The sequence below is a fragment of the Pelophylax lessonae genome (assembly GCF_965119305.1).
Source record: "Pelophylax lessonae genome assembly, chromosome: 6".
Lineage (NCBI taxonomy): Eukaryota > Metazoa > Chordata > Amphibia > Anura > Ranidae > Pelophylax > Pelophylax lessonae.
The window spans coordinates 169,029,251-169,052,036 of record NC_138773.1 but is presented as its reverse complement, the minus strand read 5'-3'; the positions used below and the strand labels follow the sequence as shown (position 1 = coordinate 169,052,036).

Here is a 22,786-nt window from a genome sequence, read left to right as displayed (position 1 = left end):
GGTGATGACTGAGATGCCTTGGCCTAAAAATGGTCCACACGCTGCTGTATATAATCATTCTCTGCATGCCGGATGACTTACGTGACGTCTCCGCCACCAACTACGGTTCAAGCCGCAATGTTTTAGTGCACTTTCTGCCTTGAAAACCTCAATTTTTCAGGCCGCTGCTACAGCAGCGGCTGCAACAATACCTACTTTTTCATGCATGTGTACATGCTTAATTTTTCTGGCCTCTGATGCTACACTGTGGCTGCAAAAAAACAAAAAAAAAGGCACATACATGTGTCAATTCCCCTTCGTGATCGTTACCTTGTCGTGGTGAAGGGGCTTGCGTATCACAATGAAGGGATCACCTCTAGGATTGTGTTGGCACACCCCAGATGATAAGGTCGTTTCTTCATTGTGTACAGACCAAAAGCGATCCGCAGGATAATTTTTCATAGAAAAAACATTCATTTTCTTTCATTCTTTCTGCGGAGCTGGGTATTTTTAGGCCGCGTTACTGAATGCTCATGAACAATGGCTGTAGGCTCATGCGTCCTTTCCTTTTGCGGAGGTGACAACCCTGGTGGTTTTTTCTGGAGCGTGCCCTGCGAAGAGTACTGGATCAGGCTGTAGATGAGCATGAAGAGGAAGAGTTGTGGTCCACTCCCCACCACCAGAAGCAGCCTTGTCGTTGTCAATTGCTGGACCTGTGGCCAGAGAGAGGAGTCTGAAGAAGAGAAGTCAGAGGAGGAAGGTGGCTTTGAGGAGGTGGAATACCAGCCACAGCAGGTGTCCCAGGGGGCTTGTTCTCACCTTTCGGGGACCCTTGGTGTTGTACGTGGCTGGGTGGAGGAAGAGACCTTCAATGATGTCAGTGAGGACAAGGAACGGGACATGGCTAGCTTGGTATCCAACCTTGTGCAAATGGGGAGTTTGCGGTTGTGCAAATGGACTGACTGACTGTTGTTAAACGGGGAGTTTGGTCTGTCAGAGTTTGGTCTGTCACTGTGAAGCGGGCGTAACCCTTACACTACTTGACCGATAAAACATCATACCTGATCGTATTCACACACTGGATGTTTTAAAGCACGTTATTCCAAACAATTTAGGAATGTTAGGTGATTTATGCCCTTTATGGATCAAAACCCGACTCTGCGTCAACTACGTAATTTTCCATGGGAGTTTTGCCATGGACCCCCCTCCGGCATGCCACAGTCCAGGTGTTAGTCCCCTTGAAACAACTTTTCCATCACTATTGTGGCCAGAAAGAGTCCCTGTGTGTTTTAAAATTCGCCTGCCTATTGAACTCTATGGCGGTTCGCCGGTTCGCGAACATTTGCCGATGTTCGCGTTCGCCGTTCGCGAACGGCGAATTTTAGGTTCGCGACATCACTACTCAGCTGTAGATCTCTGCAGATCATCCAGAGTGATCATGGGCCTCTTGGCTGCATCTCTGATCAGTCTTCTCCTTGTATGAGCTGAAAGTTTAGAGGGACGGCCGTGTCTTCGTAGATTTACAGTGGTCTGATACTCCTTCCATTTCAATATTATCGCTTGCACAGTGCTCCTTGGGATGTTTAAAGCTTGGGAAATCTTTTTGTATCCATATCCGGCTTTAAACTTCTCCACAACAGTATCTCGGACCTGCCTGGTGTGTTCCTTGTTCTTCATGATGCTCTCTGCGCTTTAAACGGACCTCTGAGACTATAACAGTGCAGGTACATTTATACGGAGACTTGATTACACACAGGTGGATTCTATTTATCATCATTAGTCATTTAGGTCAACATTGGATCATTCAGAGATCCTCACTGAACTTCTGGAGAGAGTTTGCTGCACTGAAAGTAAAGGGGCTGAATAATTTTGCACGCCCAATTTTTCAGTTTTTTATTTGTTAACAAAGTTTGAAATATCCAATAAATTTTGTTCCACTTCATGATGGTGTCCCACTTGTTGTTGAGTCTTCACAAAAAATTACAGTTTTATATCTTTATGTTTGAAGCCTGAAATGTGGCAAAAGGTTGAAAAGTTCAAGTGGGCCGAATACTTTCGCAAGGCTCTGTATACTGTATATTTAAAGCAGAACTTTATTCAGAAGGGGAATTTCCACTTTTCTTCCTCATACCCCCACTTTTACAGGGGTGTGAAATTTTTATTTTTTATTTTTAACTTCTTGTCTAAGTCACTAAATCGGGGTCCCAATCTACTTGTCCTGATAAAAAAAAAAACATTTAACCAAAACCCTTTTTCAATAACGTCTTAATATTACATAAAAAAACATAATTTACTTAAAATTCATTTCTGGCTTTTATTTTATCATTTTAATAAAAATGAGTCAACTGTCTCATTCAGTTATAATACTATTGAATGCAACAGTTTTATCACTAGGGATTTTCAATGGATGTATGTCCCTTTAACCACTTTAATACGGGCACTTTTACCCTCTTCCTGCCCATACCAATTTTAAGCTTTGAGCGCTGTCACACTTTAAATGACAATTGAGCTGTCATGCAACACTGTACCTATATGAAATTTTTTATTATTATTTTTTTTTTTTTACAGAAATAGAGCTTTTTTTTGGTGGTATTTTTTTTTTTTTTTTTTTTAACATTAGTCTTTTGGTGGTATTCAATCACCTCTGTTTTTCTTCTTTTTTTTTTGCTATTTAAGCCGAAAAATACTGAACATTTTGAAATAAAGCAAGTTTTTCTTAGTTTCTGTTATACAATTTTGCAAACTAATAATCTTTCTTCATAAATTTAGGTGGTCTGTTACATTTCTTTGGTATAAAATAACCCAAGTCAGTATATAGTATCTCACAAAAGTGAGTACACCCCTCACATTTTTGTAAATATTTTATTATACCTTTTCATGTGACAACAATGAAGAAATTATGGAAAATATATATATCAGGTGCACTAACCAAATCAATGTGTGAAAATACATGTGAAATCATATGTAAATCAAAACATGAAATGTGGGGTCTATAATAAGACTGATAAAATGTGCTGGTAATATATAAGAAAAGTATGCAAATACAAACTGAAATAAATCAACAATATGGCATTGCATACACCAGTGAGTGTCAAACAATAGTGACCACACGAATAATATCGTGACAAAAAACAGCCCCAAATGATTGCACACAAAAAAGTCCAAATCCAAAATTCTTGTGATGAATCCTATGCGGGATATGGTGCAGGAGGTCTCTAATACAGACATGATGGGACAGACTGAGGACAAGAAAGGCGAGAACCCACCAGAGATCCATCCTGCACCATATCCCGCATAGGAGAGGAGTGTCCGTTTGCCCGCAGCTTAATTAACTAATTATCTGGTAAGAGGCCCACCACTCTCTTTTCACCTGGGAGGCAACAGTGGCTATACCCCTTTGGGTCTTTCCTTTACTGTGTGATCTCTGGAGCACCTATACGCCCTTATATTCCAATCTTCTGGTAAGAAGCTAAGCTGGTGGTGGGACACTGAATCCTCATTCACGTGGTTTCTACACTTTCAGTTTAACCGTTTCATCACAAGAATTTTGGATTTGGACTTTTTTGTGTGCAATCATTTGGGACTGTTTTTTGTCACGATATTATTCGTGTGGTCACTATTGTTTGACACTCACTGGTGTATGCAATGCCATATTGTTGATTTATTTCAGTTTGTATTTGCATACTTTTCTTATATATTACCAGCACATTTGATCAGTCTTATTATAGACCCCACATTTCATGTTTTGATTTACATATGATTTCACCTGTATTTTCACACATTGATTTGGTTAGCGCACCTGATATATATATTTTCCATTCACTTCACTACCAAAAGTTCTAAGGTAGCAGCTTTCCACTATCCAATCAGCGCACTTTCATTTTTCACCATACAATGAAGAAATTATACTTTGCTACAATGTAAAGTAGTGAGTGTACAGCTTGTATAACAGTGTAAATTTGCAGTCCCCTCAAAATCACTCAACACACAGCCATTAATGTCCAAACCGCTGGCAACAAAAGTGAGTACACACCCTAAGTTGGAATGTCCAAATTGGGCCCAATTAGCCATTTTCTCTCCCCGATGTCATGTGACTCATTAGCGTTACAAGGTCTCAGGTGTGAATGGGGAGCAGGTGTGTTAAATTTAGTGTTATCGCTCTCACTCTCTCATACTGGTCACTGGAAGTTCAACATGGCACCTCATGGCAAAGAACTCAGAGAATCTGAAAAAAGAATTGTTGCTCTATATAAAGATGGCCTAGTCTATCAGAAGATTGCTAAGACCCTGAAACTGTGCTGCAGCACAGTGGCAAAAAACATACAGGGGTTTAACAGGACAGGTTCCACTCAGAACAGGCCTTGTCATGGTCGACCAAAGAAGTTGAGTGTACATGCTCAGCGTCATATGCAGAGGTTGTCTTTGGGAAATAAACGTATGAGTGCTGCCAGCATTGCTGCAGAGGTTGAAGGGGTGGTGGGTCAGCCTGTCAGTGCTCAGACCATATGTCGCAAACTGCATCAAATTGGTCTGCATGGCTGTCGTCCCAGAATGATGCACAAGAAAGCCCACAAACAGTTTGCTGAAGACAAGCAGACTAAGGACATGGATTACTGGAACCATGTCCTGTGGGCTGATGAGACCAAGATAAATGTATTTGGTTCAGATGAGGTCAAACGTGTATGGCAGCAACCAGGTGAGGAGTATAAAGACAAGAGTGTCTTACCTACAGTCAAGCATGGTGATGGGAATGTCATTGGTGTGGGGCTGCATGAGTGCTGCTGGCACTGGTGAGCTACAGTTCATTGAGGCAACCATGAATGCTAAAATGCACTGTGACATACAGAAGCAGAACATGATCCCCTCCCTTCGGAGACTGAGCCACAGGGCAGTATTCCAACATGATAACTACCCCAAACACCTCCAAGATGACCACTGCCTTGCTAAAGAAGCTGAGAGTAAAAGTGATGGACTGGCCAAGCATGTCTCTAGACCTCAACCCTATTGAGCATCTGTGGGGCATCCTCAAACAGAAGGTGGAGGAGCGCAAGGTCTCTAACATCCACCAGCCCGGTGATATCGTCATGGAGGAGTGGAAGAGAACTTTAGTGGCAACCTGTGAAGCCCTGGTGAACTCCATGCCCAAGAGCGTTAAAGCAGTGCTGGAAGATAATGGTGGCCACACAAAATATTGATACTTTGGGCCCAATATGGACATTTTGACTTACGGGTGTACTCACTTTTGTTACCAGCAGTTTAGACATTAATGGTTATGTGTTGAGTTATTTTGAGGGGACAGCAAATTTACACTGTTATACAAGCTGTACACTCACTACTTTACATTGTAGCAAAGTGTAATTTCTTCAGTGTTGTCACAGGAAAAGATATAATAAAATATTTACAAAAATGTTAGGGGTGTACTCACTTTTCAGAAATACTGTATATTATTTGGTCTGTAGGAATGTTATAGAGTCCACAAACTTTGGTATATACTGTACAGGTGCATCTGATGCATCTCAAAATAATTAGAATAGCATCAAAAATTTAGTTTACTTCAGTAATTTAATTCAAAAAGAGACCCATATATTATATAGATTTATTACACACAGTGATATATTTCAAGTATTTCTTTCTTTTAATTTTGATGATTATGGCTTACAGCTAGTGAAAAAACAAAATTTAGTATTTCAGAAAATTAGAATATTACATAACCACTTCCTGCCCTAGGACGTCATATGATGTCCTTGACCTTGAGTAGAGATATCTGAATGATGCCTGCAGCTGCAGGTATCGTACAGGTATCTTTTTTTCTGCCAGAGATTCCCTGCAAAGTAAAAACAATCATAGTGGCTGTTCAGCCACTTGTTTTTACAGGTGGTGGAAGGGGACTACCCTGCCCCTCCCGCCACCCTCAGGTATTCTACCGGCTGGCCCTTGCAATTGGCGAGTCAGAGAATACATCAGCCGGCAGCGGCCATTTATCATAGAGCTGACTGAGGACCAGATGGTCCCCTGTCATCTCTATGACCTTTGGAGGCTGGGTACTCAGTAGTTTGTATGGCCCCCATGTGCTTGTATGCATACCTGACAGTGTTGGGGCATGCTCCTATAGAGACGACTGATGGTGTCCTGGGTATTTTCTCCCAGATCTGGACCAGGGCATAACTGAGCTTCTGAACAGACTGAGGTGGAAACTGGTGGCCTCAGATAGACCAAAACATAATGTCCCAGAGGTGTTCTATTGGATTTAGGTCAGACGAGAGTGGGGGCCATTCAATGGTATCAATTCCTTCATCCTCCAGGAACTGGCTACATACTCTTGCCACATGAGGCCGGGAATTGTCATGCACCAGTAGGAACCCAGAACCCACTGCACCAGCATAGGGTCTAACAATGGGTCCAAGGATTTCATCCCAATACCTAATGGCAGTCAGATACTTTTACAGGAACCTGCTCTCACCTGTGAAAACCGAAGCTGAAGCGGTTAAACTCTCCTACTTCCTGTTCCAACTGTCACATTGTTGATGCTACAGTTAGAACCTTCCTGCTCCCAATTCCAACTGTCAGTATGATGTGGCAGATGTAGTTTGTGCTGCTGGTAACATAAATAGAATGAATGCATTAAATTTAGAGGACAGTTACAGAGGATGAGAGATACAGACTACTGTATATTGACAACTAATTGCACCACCTTTTACTCAGAGAGACTTGTTAAAGCGGAACTAAAGTCCAAAGAATACTCATCTGTATTCTAGCGATGCAACTGGGGCCTGACATCTTCCCCTGCGCCTCTTCCGGGTGCCAGGCTATCAGCCTTTTTATTATCTCTTCTGTAACAATAACCTTCCAGTACACAACTTTTAATTAGTTTCACTTTAACAACTTCTGGATGGCCAGCCTAGGTTTTAGTGGCTGATTCGCCTCAGAATCACTTTAATGGGCGGTGGGAGAGGTGCCTCCCCCTCCCGCCACTTCCCGGTCGTTTTCCCCGCTTACCGGAGCCATCGGTAGCAGGGAAAACGATCCGGTCTGTCCATGTTCCAGGCAGGAAGTCGAGTGAGGGCAAGATGGCCCCCCCCCACTCTACTCTATGGCCTTGGAGGACCAGAGAGACGTCATACGTTGTTTCCGCCCTACGGCCTCAACTGGCCCATATTATTTCTTTTAAGGGTAGATGTGAGATCTGAGGTCTTTTTGACCCCAGATCTCACAGTAAAGAGGACCTGTCCTGCTTATTTCTATTAAATGCAATGTTTACATTCCATGTAATAAGAATATAAGTGATCACATTTTTTTAAAGGGACAGTGTACAAATAAAAAATAAAAGGTAAAATAAATAGGAAAAATTTTTTTTTTTAAAGCGCCCCGTCCCTCCAAGCTCGCGTGGAGAAGTGAGCGCATACGTTCTCACACCCACATATGTAAACAGTGTTCAAACCACACATGTGAGGTATCGCCGCAATCGTTAGAGCGAGAGCAATAATTCTTCTCCTCTGTAACTCTAAACTGGTAACCTGTAGAAATATTTAAAGCCTCGCCTATGGAGATTACTAGGTACAATATTTGTTGTCATTCCACGAGCGTGTGCAATTTTGAAGCATGACAAGTTGGGTATCTATTTACTCGGGGTAACATTATATTTCATACCATAGAAAAATTGGGCTATGTTTACTGTTTATTAATTTTCTAATTCAAAAAAGTGTATTTTTTACAAAAAAAAATGCATTTGTAAGACTGCTGCACAAATACAGTGGCAGCTTCCTTGGCTGTAAAGCATAGGATGGTTTAGTTTTGATTTATCCCCTTCTTGCCCAGGACATTTTTTGCTTTTCGGCACGGTGCTACTTTAACCACTTGCCGACCAGTCACTGGGACTGTACTGCGGCAAAGTGGCTCGATTCCGTCCAGCGACGTAGACCTACGTCGCTGGACTCCTCCCCTTGTGTGCGGCACTCGGGCGCCACCGGAGGCTCGTTCCCGCTGTTTTCAGTCACAGCGGGAGTCGGGCCAGGGGAGAAGCGGCGGTGATCACCGCCGCTCTTCCCCGATCGTCGGGGAATCGAGTTGGAGATCCGCCCGCTTGTGTAAACAAAGCGGGCGGATCTCCTAAGTGACAGGCAGGGACAGATTGCAGGGTTCAGCATAGCTGAACATGCGATCTGTCCCTGTGTCACTCAGTCACCTCCCCCCACACACGTTAGTAAGCACCAGGCATACATTAACCCCTCCCTCTCCAATAAAACTAACCCCTTCCCTGCCAGTGTCATTTTTACAGTAACAGTGCATATTTATAGCACTGATTACTGTAGTAATGTCACTGGTACCCCCAAAAGTGTCAAAAATGTCAGTCAAGGGTCCGATCTGTCCGCCGCAATGTCGCAGTCCCGCAAAAAAAATCGCAGATCGCCGCCATTACTCGTTAAAAAAAAAAACACCAAAAATGACAGAAATCTTTCCCTTAGTTAGTAAACGCAATAACTTTTGCGCAAACCAATCAAATACGCTTATTGTGATTTGTTTTACCAAACATAGGTAGCAAAAAACAAATTTGGATTTTTACATTTTTTTGGGGGGAATTTCATATAAAAAAATGTGAAAAATATTGTTATTTTTTCAAAATTTACACTCTTTTTTTGTTTATAGCGCAAAAAGTAAAAATCGCACAGGTGATCAAATACCACCAAAAGAAAGCTCTGTTTGTGGGAAAAAAAGGACGTAAATTTTGTTTAAGTACGGCGTCGCACGACCACGCAATTGTCAGTTAAAGTCGCACAGTGCCGAATCGCAAAAAGTGGCCCAGACATAAGACAGCAAAATCCTCCGGTGGTAAAGTGGTTAAGGCTGGGTTCACACGTGTGCGAATTCAAAAAAGTGTATTTTTTTAAAAAAAAAAATGCTTTTGTAAGACTGCTGCGCAAATACGGTATGACATAATGTATTTTAACGATCTCCATTTTATTCTCTAGGGTCTCTGCTAAAAAAAATATATATGTTTGGGGGTTCTAAGTAATTTTCTAGCAAAATATACTGATTTTAACTTGTAAACAACAAGTGTCAGAAATAGGCTTGGTCCTTAAGTGGTTAAAGCGGAATGAAAACCAAAGATTTACCTACTTCCCAAAACAGTTACATGAAATGATTTGCTGTGAATGATAATTGTCACTGTCACTTGTGCTCTCAATCCAACTGTCAAACCAGCAAATGGCTGGTGTAAAAACTGATCACATGGGCAGCACCATGGAAACTGCAGGTCAAACAGAGGCCAAGATGGCAGCTTCCTTGCCTGTAAAGCATAGGATTGTTTAGGTTTGATTTATCCCCTTCTTGGCCAGGACATTTTTTGCTATTCGGCACTGTGCTACTTTAAGGCTGGGTTCACACTTGTGCGATGACATGTGATCAGCTGTGCAGATCACATGCGATGTCTGTGCGATGCAAATTCAGCCATACAAAGTGTATGGCTGATATTGCATTAAATTCGCACCAAAATGGTGCAGGACCCTTTTTTTGGTCCCTATCAATTCCTGTACCATTTCATAGTTTGCACTGCGACCTTCAAACTGATTTGGGGGTGTCAATAACTTTACATTGAAACCCCCAGCAGTTTGCAGATGTCAGTGTGAACCAGTGTGCGATTCAGGTGCGATGTCACTGGAATCGCAGGGTTTCCCGCATTGCACCAGTGTGAACTGGGACCTACTGACATTTGCTCGGTCATACAACACTGTGCCCAAATAAAATGTATATAATTTTAGTTGTGACATCATCTGCCCGCCTCTCTGACTCAGCCAGTCAGAGGAAGCTTTGTATTCATTGATAGAATACATCGCTCCCTCTGAATGGCACCTCCCCCCACTACACTGCAACACTGGCTAGGCACACAGTTAACCCTTTGATCTCCCCTGATGTTAACCCCTTGCCAGCCAATGTCATTAGCACAGTGACAGTGCATAGTTTTAGCACTGATCACTGTAATGATGTCACCGGTCCCCGAAGAAGTGTTAAAAGTGTCAGTTAGGTATCCGATTTCTCCGCCACAATATTGCAGTCCCGCTATAAGACGCTGATCGCCGCCATTACTAGTAAAAAAACATAAAAAAAAATAATATGTAGCAGAATATGTATTGGCCTAAATTGATAAAGAAATTTGAGTTTTTACATTATTTTTATTGAGTATGTTTTATAGCACAAAGCAAAAAATATTATTATTATTATTTTTTTTTAACTGCGGTACTTTTTTTGTTTATAGCGCAAAAAAATAAAAATAAAAGACATCAATTTTATTTGGGTACAGTGTCACATGACCATGCAATTGTCAGTTAAAGTAACGCAGTGCTGTATCGCAAAAAATGGCCTGGTCAGGAAAGGGGGGGGGGGGTACATTTTCTGGAGGTCAAGTGGTTAAATCCTCTTGAACTTTCCAACTTAGAAGCTGTCAAAGCCAACAGCCAATCATAGGTGGCAAAGACATTCCACGCCCCACCCATATACACGCCCATGTGGCTGTGGGGCGGAGAATGCCCCTGCTGCCTATGATTAGCTTTGACAGCTTCCTGGGGTGGATGGGTTTGGACTCCTCCCTACTGCTATCTCTCTCACTTCCTGTTGTGGCTATGAGACAGGAAGTGAAGGGAAATCTCCCCAAAGGGGACTAATATTGCAAAACAAACAAAGCAACAAAATAAAAAAAAGAGAAAATGTGCCAGGGGTTGTAACCCTCCCCTGGTGTGTCATTGTGGAAAGTGTGGAGTGATGAGAGCTCCGTGCCCCCCATGGTGTGTGTCCTGTACCTGAGCTGAGCTCACACCCCTCCTCTCGGCCAGTCCGTCTCCCTCCGCTCCGCCCGAGTACCCGCCTGCTCTTACTCACTTTCAACAACCAAAACAATCCCAGAGAGGAAGGCGCCGTGGCCGCCATGGAAGCTACAGAGGACTCAGGGGTGATCGCCCTCCTGGCTCTACGCTCAGCTCCCTGCAGCCCCGTCCAAGGCCGGCGTTCTGTCCCTGACCTGGGGGCTCCACCGAACGACGGACCGGTGCTAGCCCGCCTGGAGGGCCGAGACTTCGAATTCCTCATGAGGAACCCGTCAGTTATCATCGGACGGGACTCCAGCCAGGGCTCGGTGGATGTCAACATGGGCCGCTCCAGCTTCATCTCCCGCCGCCACCTCCAGCTCAACTTTGTGGAGCCGAACTTCTACCTGAGATGTCTGGGCAAGAACGGAGTGTTCGTGGACGGGGCCTTCCAGAGGAGGGGGGCGCCCCCGCTACAGCTCTCCAGGCAGTGAGTTGGGGGGGACTGTGTGTTCTGAGGGGGGCTGTGTGTGTGTCCTGAGGGGTTCAACTCTGGAACTTTCTTCTCTTCACAACTCTGCACCAACTTTTACTCTCGGGGAACTTTGTAACATTTCAGTCAGTTGCTGCCCTTCCTTCTCTCACAGCAGCGTGTGCCAGCTAAGAGGACGAGTGCAGCCTGCACACTGCATGGAGTGTTTCCGCCCTGTGCACATGGAGGATCCTCATTACTCCTACAGACAGGCCTGTGTATAGTGGAGGCTCCTCACTACTACAGACAGGCCTATGTACAGTGGAGGCTCCTCTCTACTTCTACAGACAGGCCTGTGTACAGTGGAGGCTCCTCACTACTACAGACAGGCCTGTGTATAGAAGAGGCTCCTCACTACTCCTACAGACAGGCCTGTGTACAGTGGAGGCTCCTCACTACTACAGACAGGCCTGTGTACAGTGGAGGCTCCTCTCTACTTCTACAGACAGGCCTGTGTACAGTGGAGGCTCCTCACTACTCCTACAGACAGGCCTGTGTACAGTGGAGGCTCCTCTCTACTACAGACAGGCCTGTGTATAGTGGAGGCTCCTCACTACTCCTACAGACAGGCCTGTGTACAGTGGAGGCTCCTCACTACTACAGACAGGACTGTGTATAGAAGAGGCTCCTCACTACTCCTACAGACAGGCCTGTGTACAGTGGAGGCTCCTCACTACTACAGACAGGCCTGTGTACAGTGGAGGCTCCTCTCTACTTCTACAGACAGGCCTGTGTACAGTGGAGGCTCCTCACTACTACAGACAGGCCTGTGTATAGAAGAGGCTCCTCACTCCTCCTACAGACAGGCCTGTGTATAGAGGAGGCTCCTCACTACTCCTACAGACAGGCCTGTGTATAATGGAGGCTCCTCACTACTCCTACAGACAGGCCTGTGTATAATGGAGGCTCCTCACTACTCCTACAGACAGGCCTGTGTACAGTGGAGGCTCCTCTCTACTTCTACAGACAGGCCTGTGTACAGTGGAGGCTCCTCACTACTACAGACAGGCCTGTGTACAGTGGAGGCTCCTCACTACTACAGACAGGCCTGTGTATAGAAGAGGCTCCTCACTACTCCTACAGACAGGCCTGTGTATAGAAGAGGCTCCTCACTACTCCTACAGACAGGCCTGTGTATAGAAGAGGCTCCTCACTACTCCTACAGACAGGCCTGTGTATAGAAGAGGCTCCTCACTACTCCTACAGACAGGCCTGTGTATAGAAGAGGCTCCTCACTACTCCTACAGACAGGCCTGTGTACAGTGGAGGCTCCTCACTACTACAGACAGGCCTGTGTATAGAAGAGGCTCCTCACTACTCCTACAGACAGGCCTGTGTACAGTGGAGGCTCCTCACTACTACAGACAGGCCTGTGTACAGTGGAGGCTCCTCTCTACTTCTACAGACAGGCCTGTGTACAGTGGAGGCTCCTCACTACTACAGACAGGCCTGTGTATAGAGGAGGCTCCTTTCTACTCCTACAGACAGGCCTGTGTATAGAGGAGGCTCCTCACTACTCCTACAGACAGGCCTGTGTATAGAGGAGGCTCCTCACTTCTCCTACAGACAGGCCTGTGTATAGTGGAGGCTCCTCACTACTCCTACAGACAGGCCTGTGTATAGTGGAGGCTCCTCACTACTCCTACAGACAGGCCTGTGTACAGTGGAGGCTCCTCACTTCTCCTACAGACAGGCCTGTCTACAGTGGAGGCTCCTCACTTCTCCTACAGACAGGCCTGTGTATAGAAGAGGCTCCTCACTACTACAGACAGGCCTGTGTATAGTGGAGGCTCCTCACTACTCCTACAGACAGGCCTGTGTACAGTGGAGGCTCCTCTTTACTACAGACAGGCCTGTGTACGGTGGAGGCTCCTCACTACTACAGACAGGCCTGTGTATAGTGGAGGCTCCTCACTACTCCTACAGACAGGCCTGTGTACAGTGGAGGCTCCTCTCTACTACAGACAGGCCTGTGTATAGAAGAGGCTCCTCACTACTCCTACAGACAGGCCTATGTACAGTGGAGGCTCCTCACTCCTCCTACAGACAGGCCTATGTACAGTGGAGGCTCCTCACTCCTCCTACAGACAGGCCTGTGTACAGTGGAGGCTCCTCACTACTCCTACAGACAGGCCTGTCTACAGTGGAGGCTCCTCACTTCTCCTACAGACAGGCCTGTGTATAGAAGAGGCTCCTCACTACTACAGACAGGCCTGTGTATAGTGGAGGCTCCTCACTACTCCTACAGACAGGCCTGTGTACAGTGGAGGCTCCTCTCTACTACAGACAGGCCTGTGTATAGTGGAGGCTCCTCACTACTCCTACAGACAGGCCTGTGTACAGTGGAGGCACCTCACTCCTCCTACAGACAGGCCTATGTACAGTGGATGTTCCTCACTCCTACAGACAGGCCTGTGTACAGTGGAGGCTCCTCACTACTCCTACAGACAGGCCTGTGTATAGTGGAGGCTCCTCATTACTCCTACAGACAGGCCTGTGTACAGTGGAGGCTCCTCTCTACTACAGACAGGCCTGTGTATAGTGGAGGTTCCTCACTCCTCCTACAGACAGGCCTGTGTACAGTGGAGGCTCCTCACTACTCCTACAGACAGGCCTGTGTATAGTGGAGGCTCCTCATTACTCCTACAGACAGGCCTGTGTATAGTGGAGGCTCCTCACTACTCCTACAGACAGGCCTGTGTATAGAAGAGGCTCCTCGCTACTACAGACAGGCCTGTGTACGGTGGAGGCTCCTCACTACTACAGACAGGCCTGTGTATAGTGGAGGCTCCTCACTACTCCTACAGACAGGCCTGTGTATAGTGGAGGCTCCTCACTACTCCTACAGACAGGCCTGTGTACAGTGGAGGCTCCTCTCTACTACAGACAGGCCTGTGTATAGAAGAGGCTCCTCACTACTCCTACAGACAGGCCTATGTACAGTGGAGGCTCCTCACTCCTCCTACAGACAGGCCTATGTACAGTGGAGGCTCCTCACTCCTCCTACAGACAGGCCTGTGTACAGTGGAGGCTCCTCACTACTCCTACAGACAGGCCTGTGTATAGAGGAGGCTCCTCACTACTCCTACAGACAGGCCTGTGTATAGAAGAGGCTCCTCACTACTCCTACAGTCAGGCCTGTGTATAGTGGAGGCTCCTCACTACTCCTACGTACAGTCAGGCCTGTGTATAGAAGAGGCTCCTCACTACTCTTACATACAGACAGGCCTGTGTATAGAAGAGGCTCCTCACTTCTCCTACAGTCAGGCCTGTGTATAGAGGAGGCTCCTCACTTCTCCTACAGTCAGGCCTGTGTATAGTGGAGGCTCCTCATTTCTCCTACAGACAGAAAGGCCTGTGTATAGAAGAGGCTCCTCACTACTCTTACATACAGACAGGCCTGTGTATAGAAGAGGCTCCTCACTACTACAGACAGGCCTGTGTATAGAAGTGGCTCCTCACTTCTCCTACAGACAGGCCTGTGTATAGAAGAGGCTCCTCATTTCTCCTACAGTCAGGCCTGTGTACAGTGGAGGCTCCTCACTACTACAGACAAGCCTGTGTATAGTGGAGGCTCCCCATTACTCCTACAGACAGGCCTGTGTATAGAAGAGGCTCCTCACTACTCTTGCATACAGACAGGCCTGTGTATAGAAGAGGCTCCTCACTACTCCTACATACAGAAAGGCCTGTGTATAGAAGAGGCTCCTCACTACTCCTACATACAGACAGGCCTGTGTATAGAAGAGGCTCCTCACTTCTACAGTCAGGCCTGTGTATAGAAGAGGCTCCTCACTTCTACAGTCAGGCCTGTGTATAGAGAAGGCTCCTCACTTCTCCTACAGTCAGGCCTGTGTATAGAGGAGGCTCCTCACTTCTCCTACAGTCAGGCCTGTGTATAGAGGAGGCTCCTCACTTCTCCTACAGTCAGGCCTGTGTATAGAGGAGGCTCCTCACTTCTCCTACAGACAGGCCTGTGTATAGTGGAGGCTCCTCACTACTCCTACAGACAGAAAGGCCTGTGTATAGAAGAGGCTCCTCACTACTCTTACATTCAGACAGGCCTGTTTATAGAAGAGGCTCCTCACTACTCTTACATACAGAAAGGCCTGTGTATAGAAGAGGCTCCTCACTACTACAGACAGGCCTGTGTATAGAAGTGGCTCTTCACTTCTCCTACAGACAGGCCTGTGTATAGAAGAGGCTCCTCATTTCTCCTACAGACAGGCCTGTGTACAGTGGAGGCTCCTCACTACTCCTACAGACAGGCCTGTGTATAGTGGAGGCTCCCCATTACTCCTACAGACAGGCCTGTGTATAGAAGAGGCTCCTCACTACTCCTACATACAGACAGGCCTGTGTATAGAAGAGGCTCCTCACTACTCCTACATACAGACAGGCCTGTGTATAGAAGAGGCTCCTCACTACTCTTACATACAGACAGGCCTGTGTATAGAAGAGGCTCCTCACTACTCCTACATACAGAAAGGCCTGTGTATAGAAGAGGCTCCTCACTAGTCTTACAGACAGGCCTGTGTGTAGCAGACTCTTACTCCCTACCACTTCTACAGAAAGGCCTGTCTGTAACTGAGGTTCCTCACTACCCCACACATCCACATACAGGGACCTGAGCTGACATGCTCCAGGTGTCTGACTGCTGAGGCCTGAGCTAGCTGTGTCCTGGCACATTTCTTGTTGATACAACAGAACAGCCAATATTTGCTCATTCTGCAAACACTCCGGGATCGTTTACACTAGCGGCAGCCCTTTCCGTCTTTCTAAGAAGCGATCCATGGTGGATTTCTTTTCAGAGGGCGGTTGACTAGCATCTGGGACACAATATGTCACCTCCTCACCACTTGTTTTAACCCTTAAAAGCCAGTGCCACAATTGCATACGGTTGCAAAGCAGCCTCATATGATTGAACAGGTTGCAGATAGCTGCCATAACCCCAGTATTTTTTTTAACTGCGGGCTGTCCGGTTTAACATAAGGGTGGTCCCAGCAGTGGGTTCCCTGCAGGATCAGCCTTATAGGCGGCGGGAGAGGTCCCCCCCCCCTCCGCTTCCCGGGCGTTTTTCCCGCTTACCGGACCCGTCGGTAGCGGAAAAAACAATTAGTTCTGCTGTCCCCTCAGGCAGGAAGTCGAGTGGGGGCAAGATGGCCCCCACTCGGCTCTATGGCCTTGGAGGACCGGAGCGATGTCATACGTCGATTCCTAGCAACCGATTTTTAAAGAGCCCATTTTTCTTTCAAGAGGAAAAATGCTTTTTTTTTTTTTTTTGTCAGTGTAGATGTGATATCTGAGGTCTTTTTGACTCCAGATATCAGATTAAAGAGGTCCTGTCATGCTTATTTTTATTACAAGGGATGTTTACATTCCTTGTATTAGAAATAAGTGATCAAAAATTAAAAAAAAAAAAAAAAAAAAAACTATGTAATAATAAAAGATAAAATAAATAGGAAAAACAAATGAAATCGCTCTGTCCTCGTTAGCTCGCATGCAGAAGTGAACACATACGCAAGGCGCGCCCACATATGTAGACGGTGTTGAAACCACACATGAGGTATCGCTGCGATCGGTACAGCGAGAACAATAATTTGATCCCTGGACCTCCTCTGTAACTCTAAACTGGTAACCTGTCCAAATTTCTGAAGTGTCGCCTATGGGGATTTTTAAGTACTATTGTTTGTCGCCATTCTACGAGCGTGCACAATTTTGAAGCATGACATGTTGGGTATCTATTTACTCGGCGTAAAATTATCTCTCTGATTATGGAAAAAATTGTGTTAACTTAAATGTTTTCTTATTTTTTAGTTAAAAAAAGTGATTTTTTTTCCCAAAAAATTGCATTTGTGAGACCGCTGCGCAAATAGGGTGTGATAAAAAATATTGCAACAATCTTCATTGTATTCTCTAGGGTCTCTGCTAAAAAAAAATATAATGTTTGGGGGTTCTAAGTAATTTTATAGCAAAAAAAAAATGATTTTAACTTGTAAACAAGATTCTGAAAAAGGTCCGGTCCAGAAGTGGTTAAGGAATGATGTTGTGGGGGGGAGGGGGCAGTGAATCACTTTTCAGGGGCTGGTAGCACAACAGGTGCAAGGCATTTAGCAGGGCATTGCCACCTGATGAATGCCTGCTTTTTTTTCTGCCAAACATGTATTTTTTATTGAAATAAGCCTAGTGTTTGGCATGCGGTTGTAGCATGGCCCTTGCCTTGCATTTGACAGCAGTACTCTCTGCCAACATGACATGCTGTAGAGTTTTTGCTGCAAAACAAAGTATCTATGTTACATCAGTATGTACTTTCACCTCCAGCCAACAGTTGCACTGTTTAAGTTGTTTTTACTGCCTCCAGCTGCCAATGTGAATGGGACTTTACAATTAACATGTTTCAGCTTTGATTTTTCCTTCCATTGTGTTATATCGAATGGTAGACAGGGTTTCCTCGTAGGTTATAGAGGAATTAAAGCTGGTTATACACTGCCCATATTTCAGCAGATTTATGAAATTCAAGCAGTGTGCTGCCCTGCTGGCGCCACTCCATCAAAGAAATTTGATTGCACAGTTGACTTTTGTTAAAAACCTGTCAGAAAACAGCACCTGCAGGCAATCAGAAATCTAAACATGTATGGGTAGCCTAACCATTTCAATACCGGGCACTTTCACCTGCCCAGGCCAGTTTTCAGCTTTCTGTGCTGTCACACTTTTAAATGGAAATTGCGTGGTCATGCAACACTATTCTCCTATAAAATTGTTATTCTTTGAGACAAAGCTTTTCTTTTTGTGGTATTTAACCACCGCTGGGTTTTTTATTTTGTACAAACTAAACAAATTTGTGTACTAAACAAATGAAAAAAGGCTCAAAATTTGGGGGGATTTTTTTTTTGTTTCTGTTATAAAATGTAGCAAATAAGTAATTTTTCTTTGTCCGTGAAGTGCGCTGATGGGGTTGCGTTGATTATCAGGGCACTGATGATTAGTGCCCTGATATTCAATGTAAACAATAATACTCACTGTGCCCTGACAAACTTGACGGTTATTGGCTTTCTTTTCGTCACACAACGACGCATGAGGAAAGAAATGTTAACTGGCAAGTCTATTTACATTTGATCAGCTGTGATTGGATACAGCTGATCACATGGTAAAGGGCTGCTGTGATTGGCACTTTACTGCGATCTGCTGTGTCCAAAGAACAAAGAAGTCAGAGTGTGCCTGATGCGTGCCCCAAGTAGTCCCCCAGAGGCCGTCCATCGGTGTCTTCCCTGAACTGGAGAGCCGCTGTGTAGCCATCTTTTGGCTATAGCCCGGGTGGGAACCAGTTAAAACAGAACTAAAGTTCTGTTATTTACTGTGAGCAGGCAGGCCATGTGGGCAGAAGATGATGCTGGCGATGGACAGGAGCTGTTGGTGGAAAGGGGAGTATTCCTCTCTTTAACCTATTGAGGACCGTCCCACATACATGTACTGCGGCAGGACGTCCCTTAAGTGCAAAATCACTTGCCTGTATGTCATTTTTTCTATCGGTTCTGGGGCGCATGTGCCACCAGAACCACACTTTGGCTGTGATTGGACACAGCGGGAGCCAATCAACGCGGCCGCCGGCTGCCCGTAATCATACGGAGGAATGACAGAACATCGGTCTGCTTATGTAAACAAGGCAGACCGTTCTGTCAGACAGGAAGAGAGAGCTCTTGTGTTCCTACTAATTAGGAACACTGATCTTTCTCTTCCTGCAGTCAGTCCATCCCTCACACAGAAAGAACTCCCTAGGGGCACACTTAACCATTTGATCGCCCCTGATGTTAACCCAGGGCTTGACAAAGTTGCTTGAAATCTAGAAGCCAGCTAAAAAAGTTAGGAGCCAGTTTTTTTCCACGCATACCAAACGGCCGGCTTCTGTTAGACCGGCTGCCAAATACACGGACTCAATGGCGGCCAGTTTTTAATGAACTGGGTGATGTTGTCCGGCATTCGACCCGTGTGTACTTTGTATACTTCTTCTGAGAGATATTAAAGGAACACACTAACCACCATTACCACTTCTGTGATTTGAAGTGGTCATGGTGGTAGGAATCAGAAACACTGCACATGCTGGGATATTTACAATTATGTGCTGGGGGCTAGTTGCACCCCTAGCACATGTTGCTTACTGCTGGTGGGTACAGCTGGCAGGAAATGCTGGCGGAGAGTGTGAGAAGGAAGCATGCAGAGTCGATGCTTCCTTTGTCTCTCCTCTCACAGGCGGGGTGCATTTGATATCACTCCGCCTGTCACAGCACGGAGCCGGAACAATACAGGAAGCATTGACTTCATTCTGTCACAGCTGACCGACACCGCTCTGTCGCCAGACATCCCAAGTCTCCTGCGAGATGCCAGAGTCTCCCGCATGCAGGCGCAACACTCGCGGGTGTTGGGAAGCCACAGCCCGCATGCGGGAGACTCCTGCGCCTCACAGGAGTCTTGGAATGTCTGGCGACAAGACACCTGCGGCAGTGTAACTCAGGCGCCAGGGCGCTAATTCTATTTACTGATGCGACCTGGCCCTGGGGTTTTTCAAGCCCTGTGTTGTTCCCTTCCCTGCTAGTGTCACTTATACAGTGACAGTGCATTTTTTTTTTAGCACTGATCAATGTATTAGTGTCACTGGTCCCCAAAAAGTGTCACTTAGTGTTAGATTTGTCCACCACAATGTCGTAGTCCAGCTAAAAATCGCTGATTGCCACCATTACTAATAAAAAGTCCTTAAATGTATCCCATAGTTTGTAGGCGCAAACCAATCAATATATGCTTTTTGGAATTTTTAGTAGTAAGATACAAATTGGCCTAAACTGATGAAGAAATTTTTTTTTTTTTTTTTTTTTTTACATTTATTTTTTATATTGGATGTGTTTTATAGTAGAAAGTAAAAAAAAAAAATGTTTTTTTTTTTCAAAATATTCGGTCTTTTTTTGTTTATAGCGCAAAAAATAAAAACCACAGAGGTGATCAAATACCACCAAAAGAAAGCTCCATTTGTGGGGAAAAAAGGGCATCAATTTTATTATTGGTACAAGATTGCACAACCGCACAATTGTCAGTTAAATAAACGCAGTGCCGAATAGCAAAAAAATGCCCTGGTCATTAAGGGGGTAAAACCTTCCGGGGCTGAAGTGGTAAATTCCACTTTAGGCAGATCATTAAGGGCCTGTTTGCACCATTTTTGTGTTGGGCTGCTTCAGACAATCTTGCCCAGTGCAGTCTCAATGCAGAAGACGATACAATTTTCCTTGTTTGATGTAAAGTCTGTTCACCCAATTATGTTGCAGTAGTTTGCACTGAAAAAAGTACAGCAAGGAGTACTTTTTTTTTTTTTTTTTTTTTCCAGCGAAGTGTGTTGTGACAGAAACCACTACATCACAACACCACTGCAGTGAAAAGAACCAAGTTGTTATCACTTGTGACATCTCAAAACTTTGACAAAAAACAGAAAGGTAAACAGTGAGATGCGCTGGAAGTTGCACAACAGCACTGTCCCTCTCAGTATACACCAGCGGCAAATCTGCTGGTGTGAACAAGCCCTACATTTTTATGTAGTTTACAAAATAATAATATGCTCCTGTTGCACACAAAAAAAAAAGCTCTTTTATTTAACCACTTCAGCTCCGGAAGGTTTTACCCCCTGTCCCTTTAAAAACATTTTTTTTTATCACTTTTATTCCTATTACAAGGAATGTAAACATCCCTTGTAATAGAAATAAGCAGGACAGGTCCTCTTTAATGTGAGATCTGGGGTTAAAAAGACCTCAGATCTCAAATCTACACTTAAAAAGCAAAAAAAAATGTAATTTTTTTTCAGCAAGAAAAAAAAATAGGCCCATTAACCACTTCAGCCCCGGAAGGTTTTACCCCCCTTAACGACCAGGCAATTTTTTGCGATTTGGCACTGCATTACTTTTAACAATTACGTGGTCGTGCGACGCTGTACCCAAAAACAATTGATGTCTTCCCCCCCCCCCCCCCCCCCCACAAATAGAGCTTTCTTTTGGTGGTATTTGATCACCTGCAGTTTTTAGATTTTGCGCTATAAACAAAAAAGGGCGACAATTTTTAAAAAAACACTATTTTTTACTATAAAACATTCCCAATAAAAATTTTTTAAAAAATCTATTTTTTTTTTTATCAGTTTTGACCAATTTGTTTTCTGCTACATATTTATGTTTAAAAAAAAAAAAAAAAAAAATAAATCCCAAAAAGCGTATTTTAATTGGTTTGCACAGAAGTTATAGTGTTTACAAACTATGGGATAGATTTTATGGACTTTTTTTTTTATATTAGTAATGGCGGCGATCAGCGATTTTTAGCAGGACTGCGACATTGCGGTAGACAGACCCCCTAACAGACATTTTTGACACTTTTTGGGGACCAGTGACATTAATACAGTAATCAATGCTAAATATGGACTGTTACTGTATAAATTACACTGGCAGGGAAGGGGTTAATACTGGGGGTGATCAAGGGGTTAAATGTAAGCCTAAATGTGCTTGCTAACTGTGGGGGGGCTCCTCCCGTGGTCTGGCTCCCGCTGTGTCTAATCACAGGCGCACGCACGCCATGGAACCTGCATGCACATAATCACATACATGTACGTGATTATGCGCAGCCAAGCCTCCCTGCCACAGTAAAGCTGCGTGGGGCGGTCAGCAAGTGGTTAAAGCTGAATTTAGGAAAAAAACAATTTTTGGACATTTTTCTGTGTAAAACTTATGAGCTGTTAGAATGAGTATTCCATATGCAGATGGTGCTGTGTTAGATAAAATTATTCATTTCATTCTTGCTGGACTTCGGACGCTGAAGCTGACAGTGCCAGGTCTCATACAGCAAATGATAGAGGGCTGTTTGTTCGCCACCTTTTTCTCCCATGCACGATTTGTAAAACATCTTGTATTCTTTTCACCGGATTTCCAAGTCCTTCTGTGAATGGACGAGGAGATAGCAAATCATTCATCCACCTTTTCTCTCCCCTTGTCCTTTCACAGAACATGTGTTCTGTGAAAAGAATATAAGATGTTTCTTTTAAATGGACAAGGGGAGTGGCAGTTTTTTTTTTTTTTTTTAACAAACAAGGAGTGCTTTATTGAGAAAAAATAAGTACAATACAGAGTACCAATAACAAAGGGAACAGCAAAAATTGAGCATACAGTAAAGTAAAACAGTGGTGTACAATAAGCCAAAATTCCACAGCAATAACAGTAGAGAAATGTCCAAGAGAGAGATACACGTTTAATTTATCAACAGCAAAGTCTAGTTTAGCTACCCTCCATGAGAGGGGGGAAAGGAATAGAGGGGGGAGGAGAAGAGGGAACAGAGGGAAGGAGAGGAGGGGGAGGTAGGGAGAAAAGGAAAAGAAGAGGGGAAGATAGAAGGAAAAATAAGGAGAAAAGTAGAGGAAAAATAGGGGAGAGGAGTAGTAGAGGGAGGAGCTCAAAAGGGAATAATA

The 22,786-nt window shown here is 44.7% G+C and overlaps 1 protein-coding gene and 1 long non-coding RNA gene across 3 annotated transcripts in view; one reads left to right on the top strand and one right to left on the bottom strand.

The window, feature by feature from the left end:
• LOC309558193 overlaps positions 1-22,786 on the bottom strand; it is a 1,089,490-nt gene that overhangs the window by 997,282 nt on the left and 69,422 nt on the right. The gene's annotated exons all lie outside the window — the stretch shown is intronic.
• The window catches only part of FOXK1 (forkhead box K1), a 210,820-nt gene continuing 198,828 nt past the window's right edge, over positions 10,795-22,786 (top strand). The window contains exon 1 of one of the 2 annotated variants that reach the window (XM_082261198.1): positions 10,795-11,262. In XM_082261198.1, coding sequence (XP_082117324.1) covers positions 10,895-11,262 — 368 coding nt within the window. In that variant the 5' untranslated portion in view covers positions 10,795-10,894. The remainder of the gene's footprint in view (positions 11,263-22,786) is intronic. The other variant, XM_082261197.1, reaches the window with a different exon arrangement.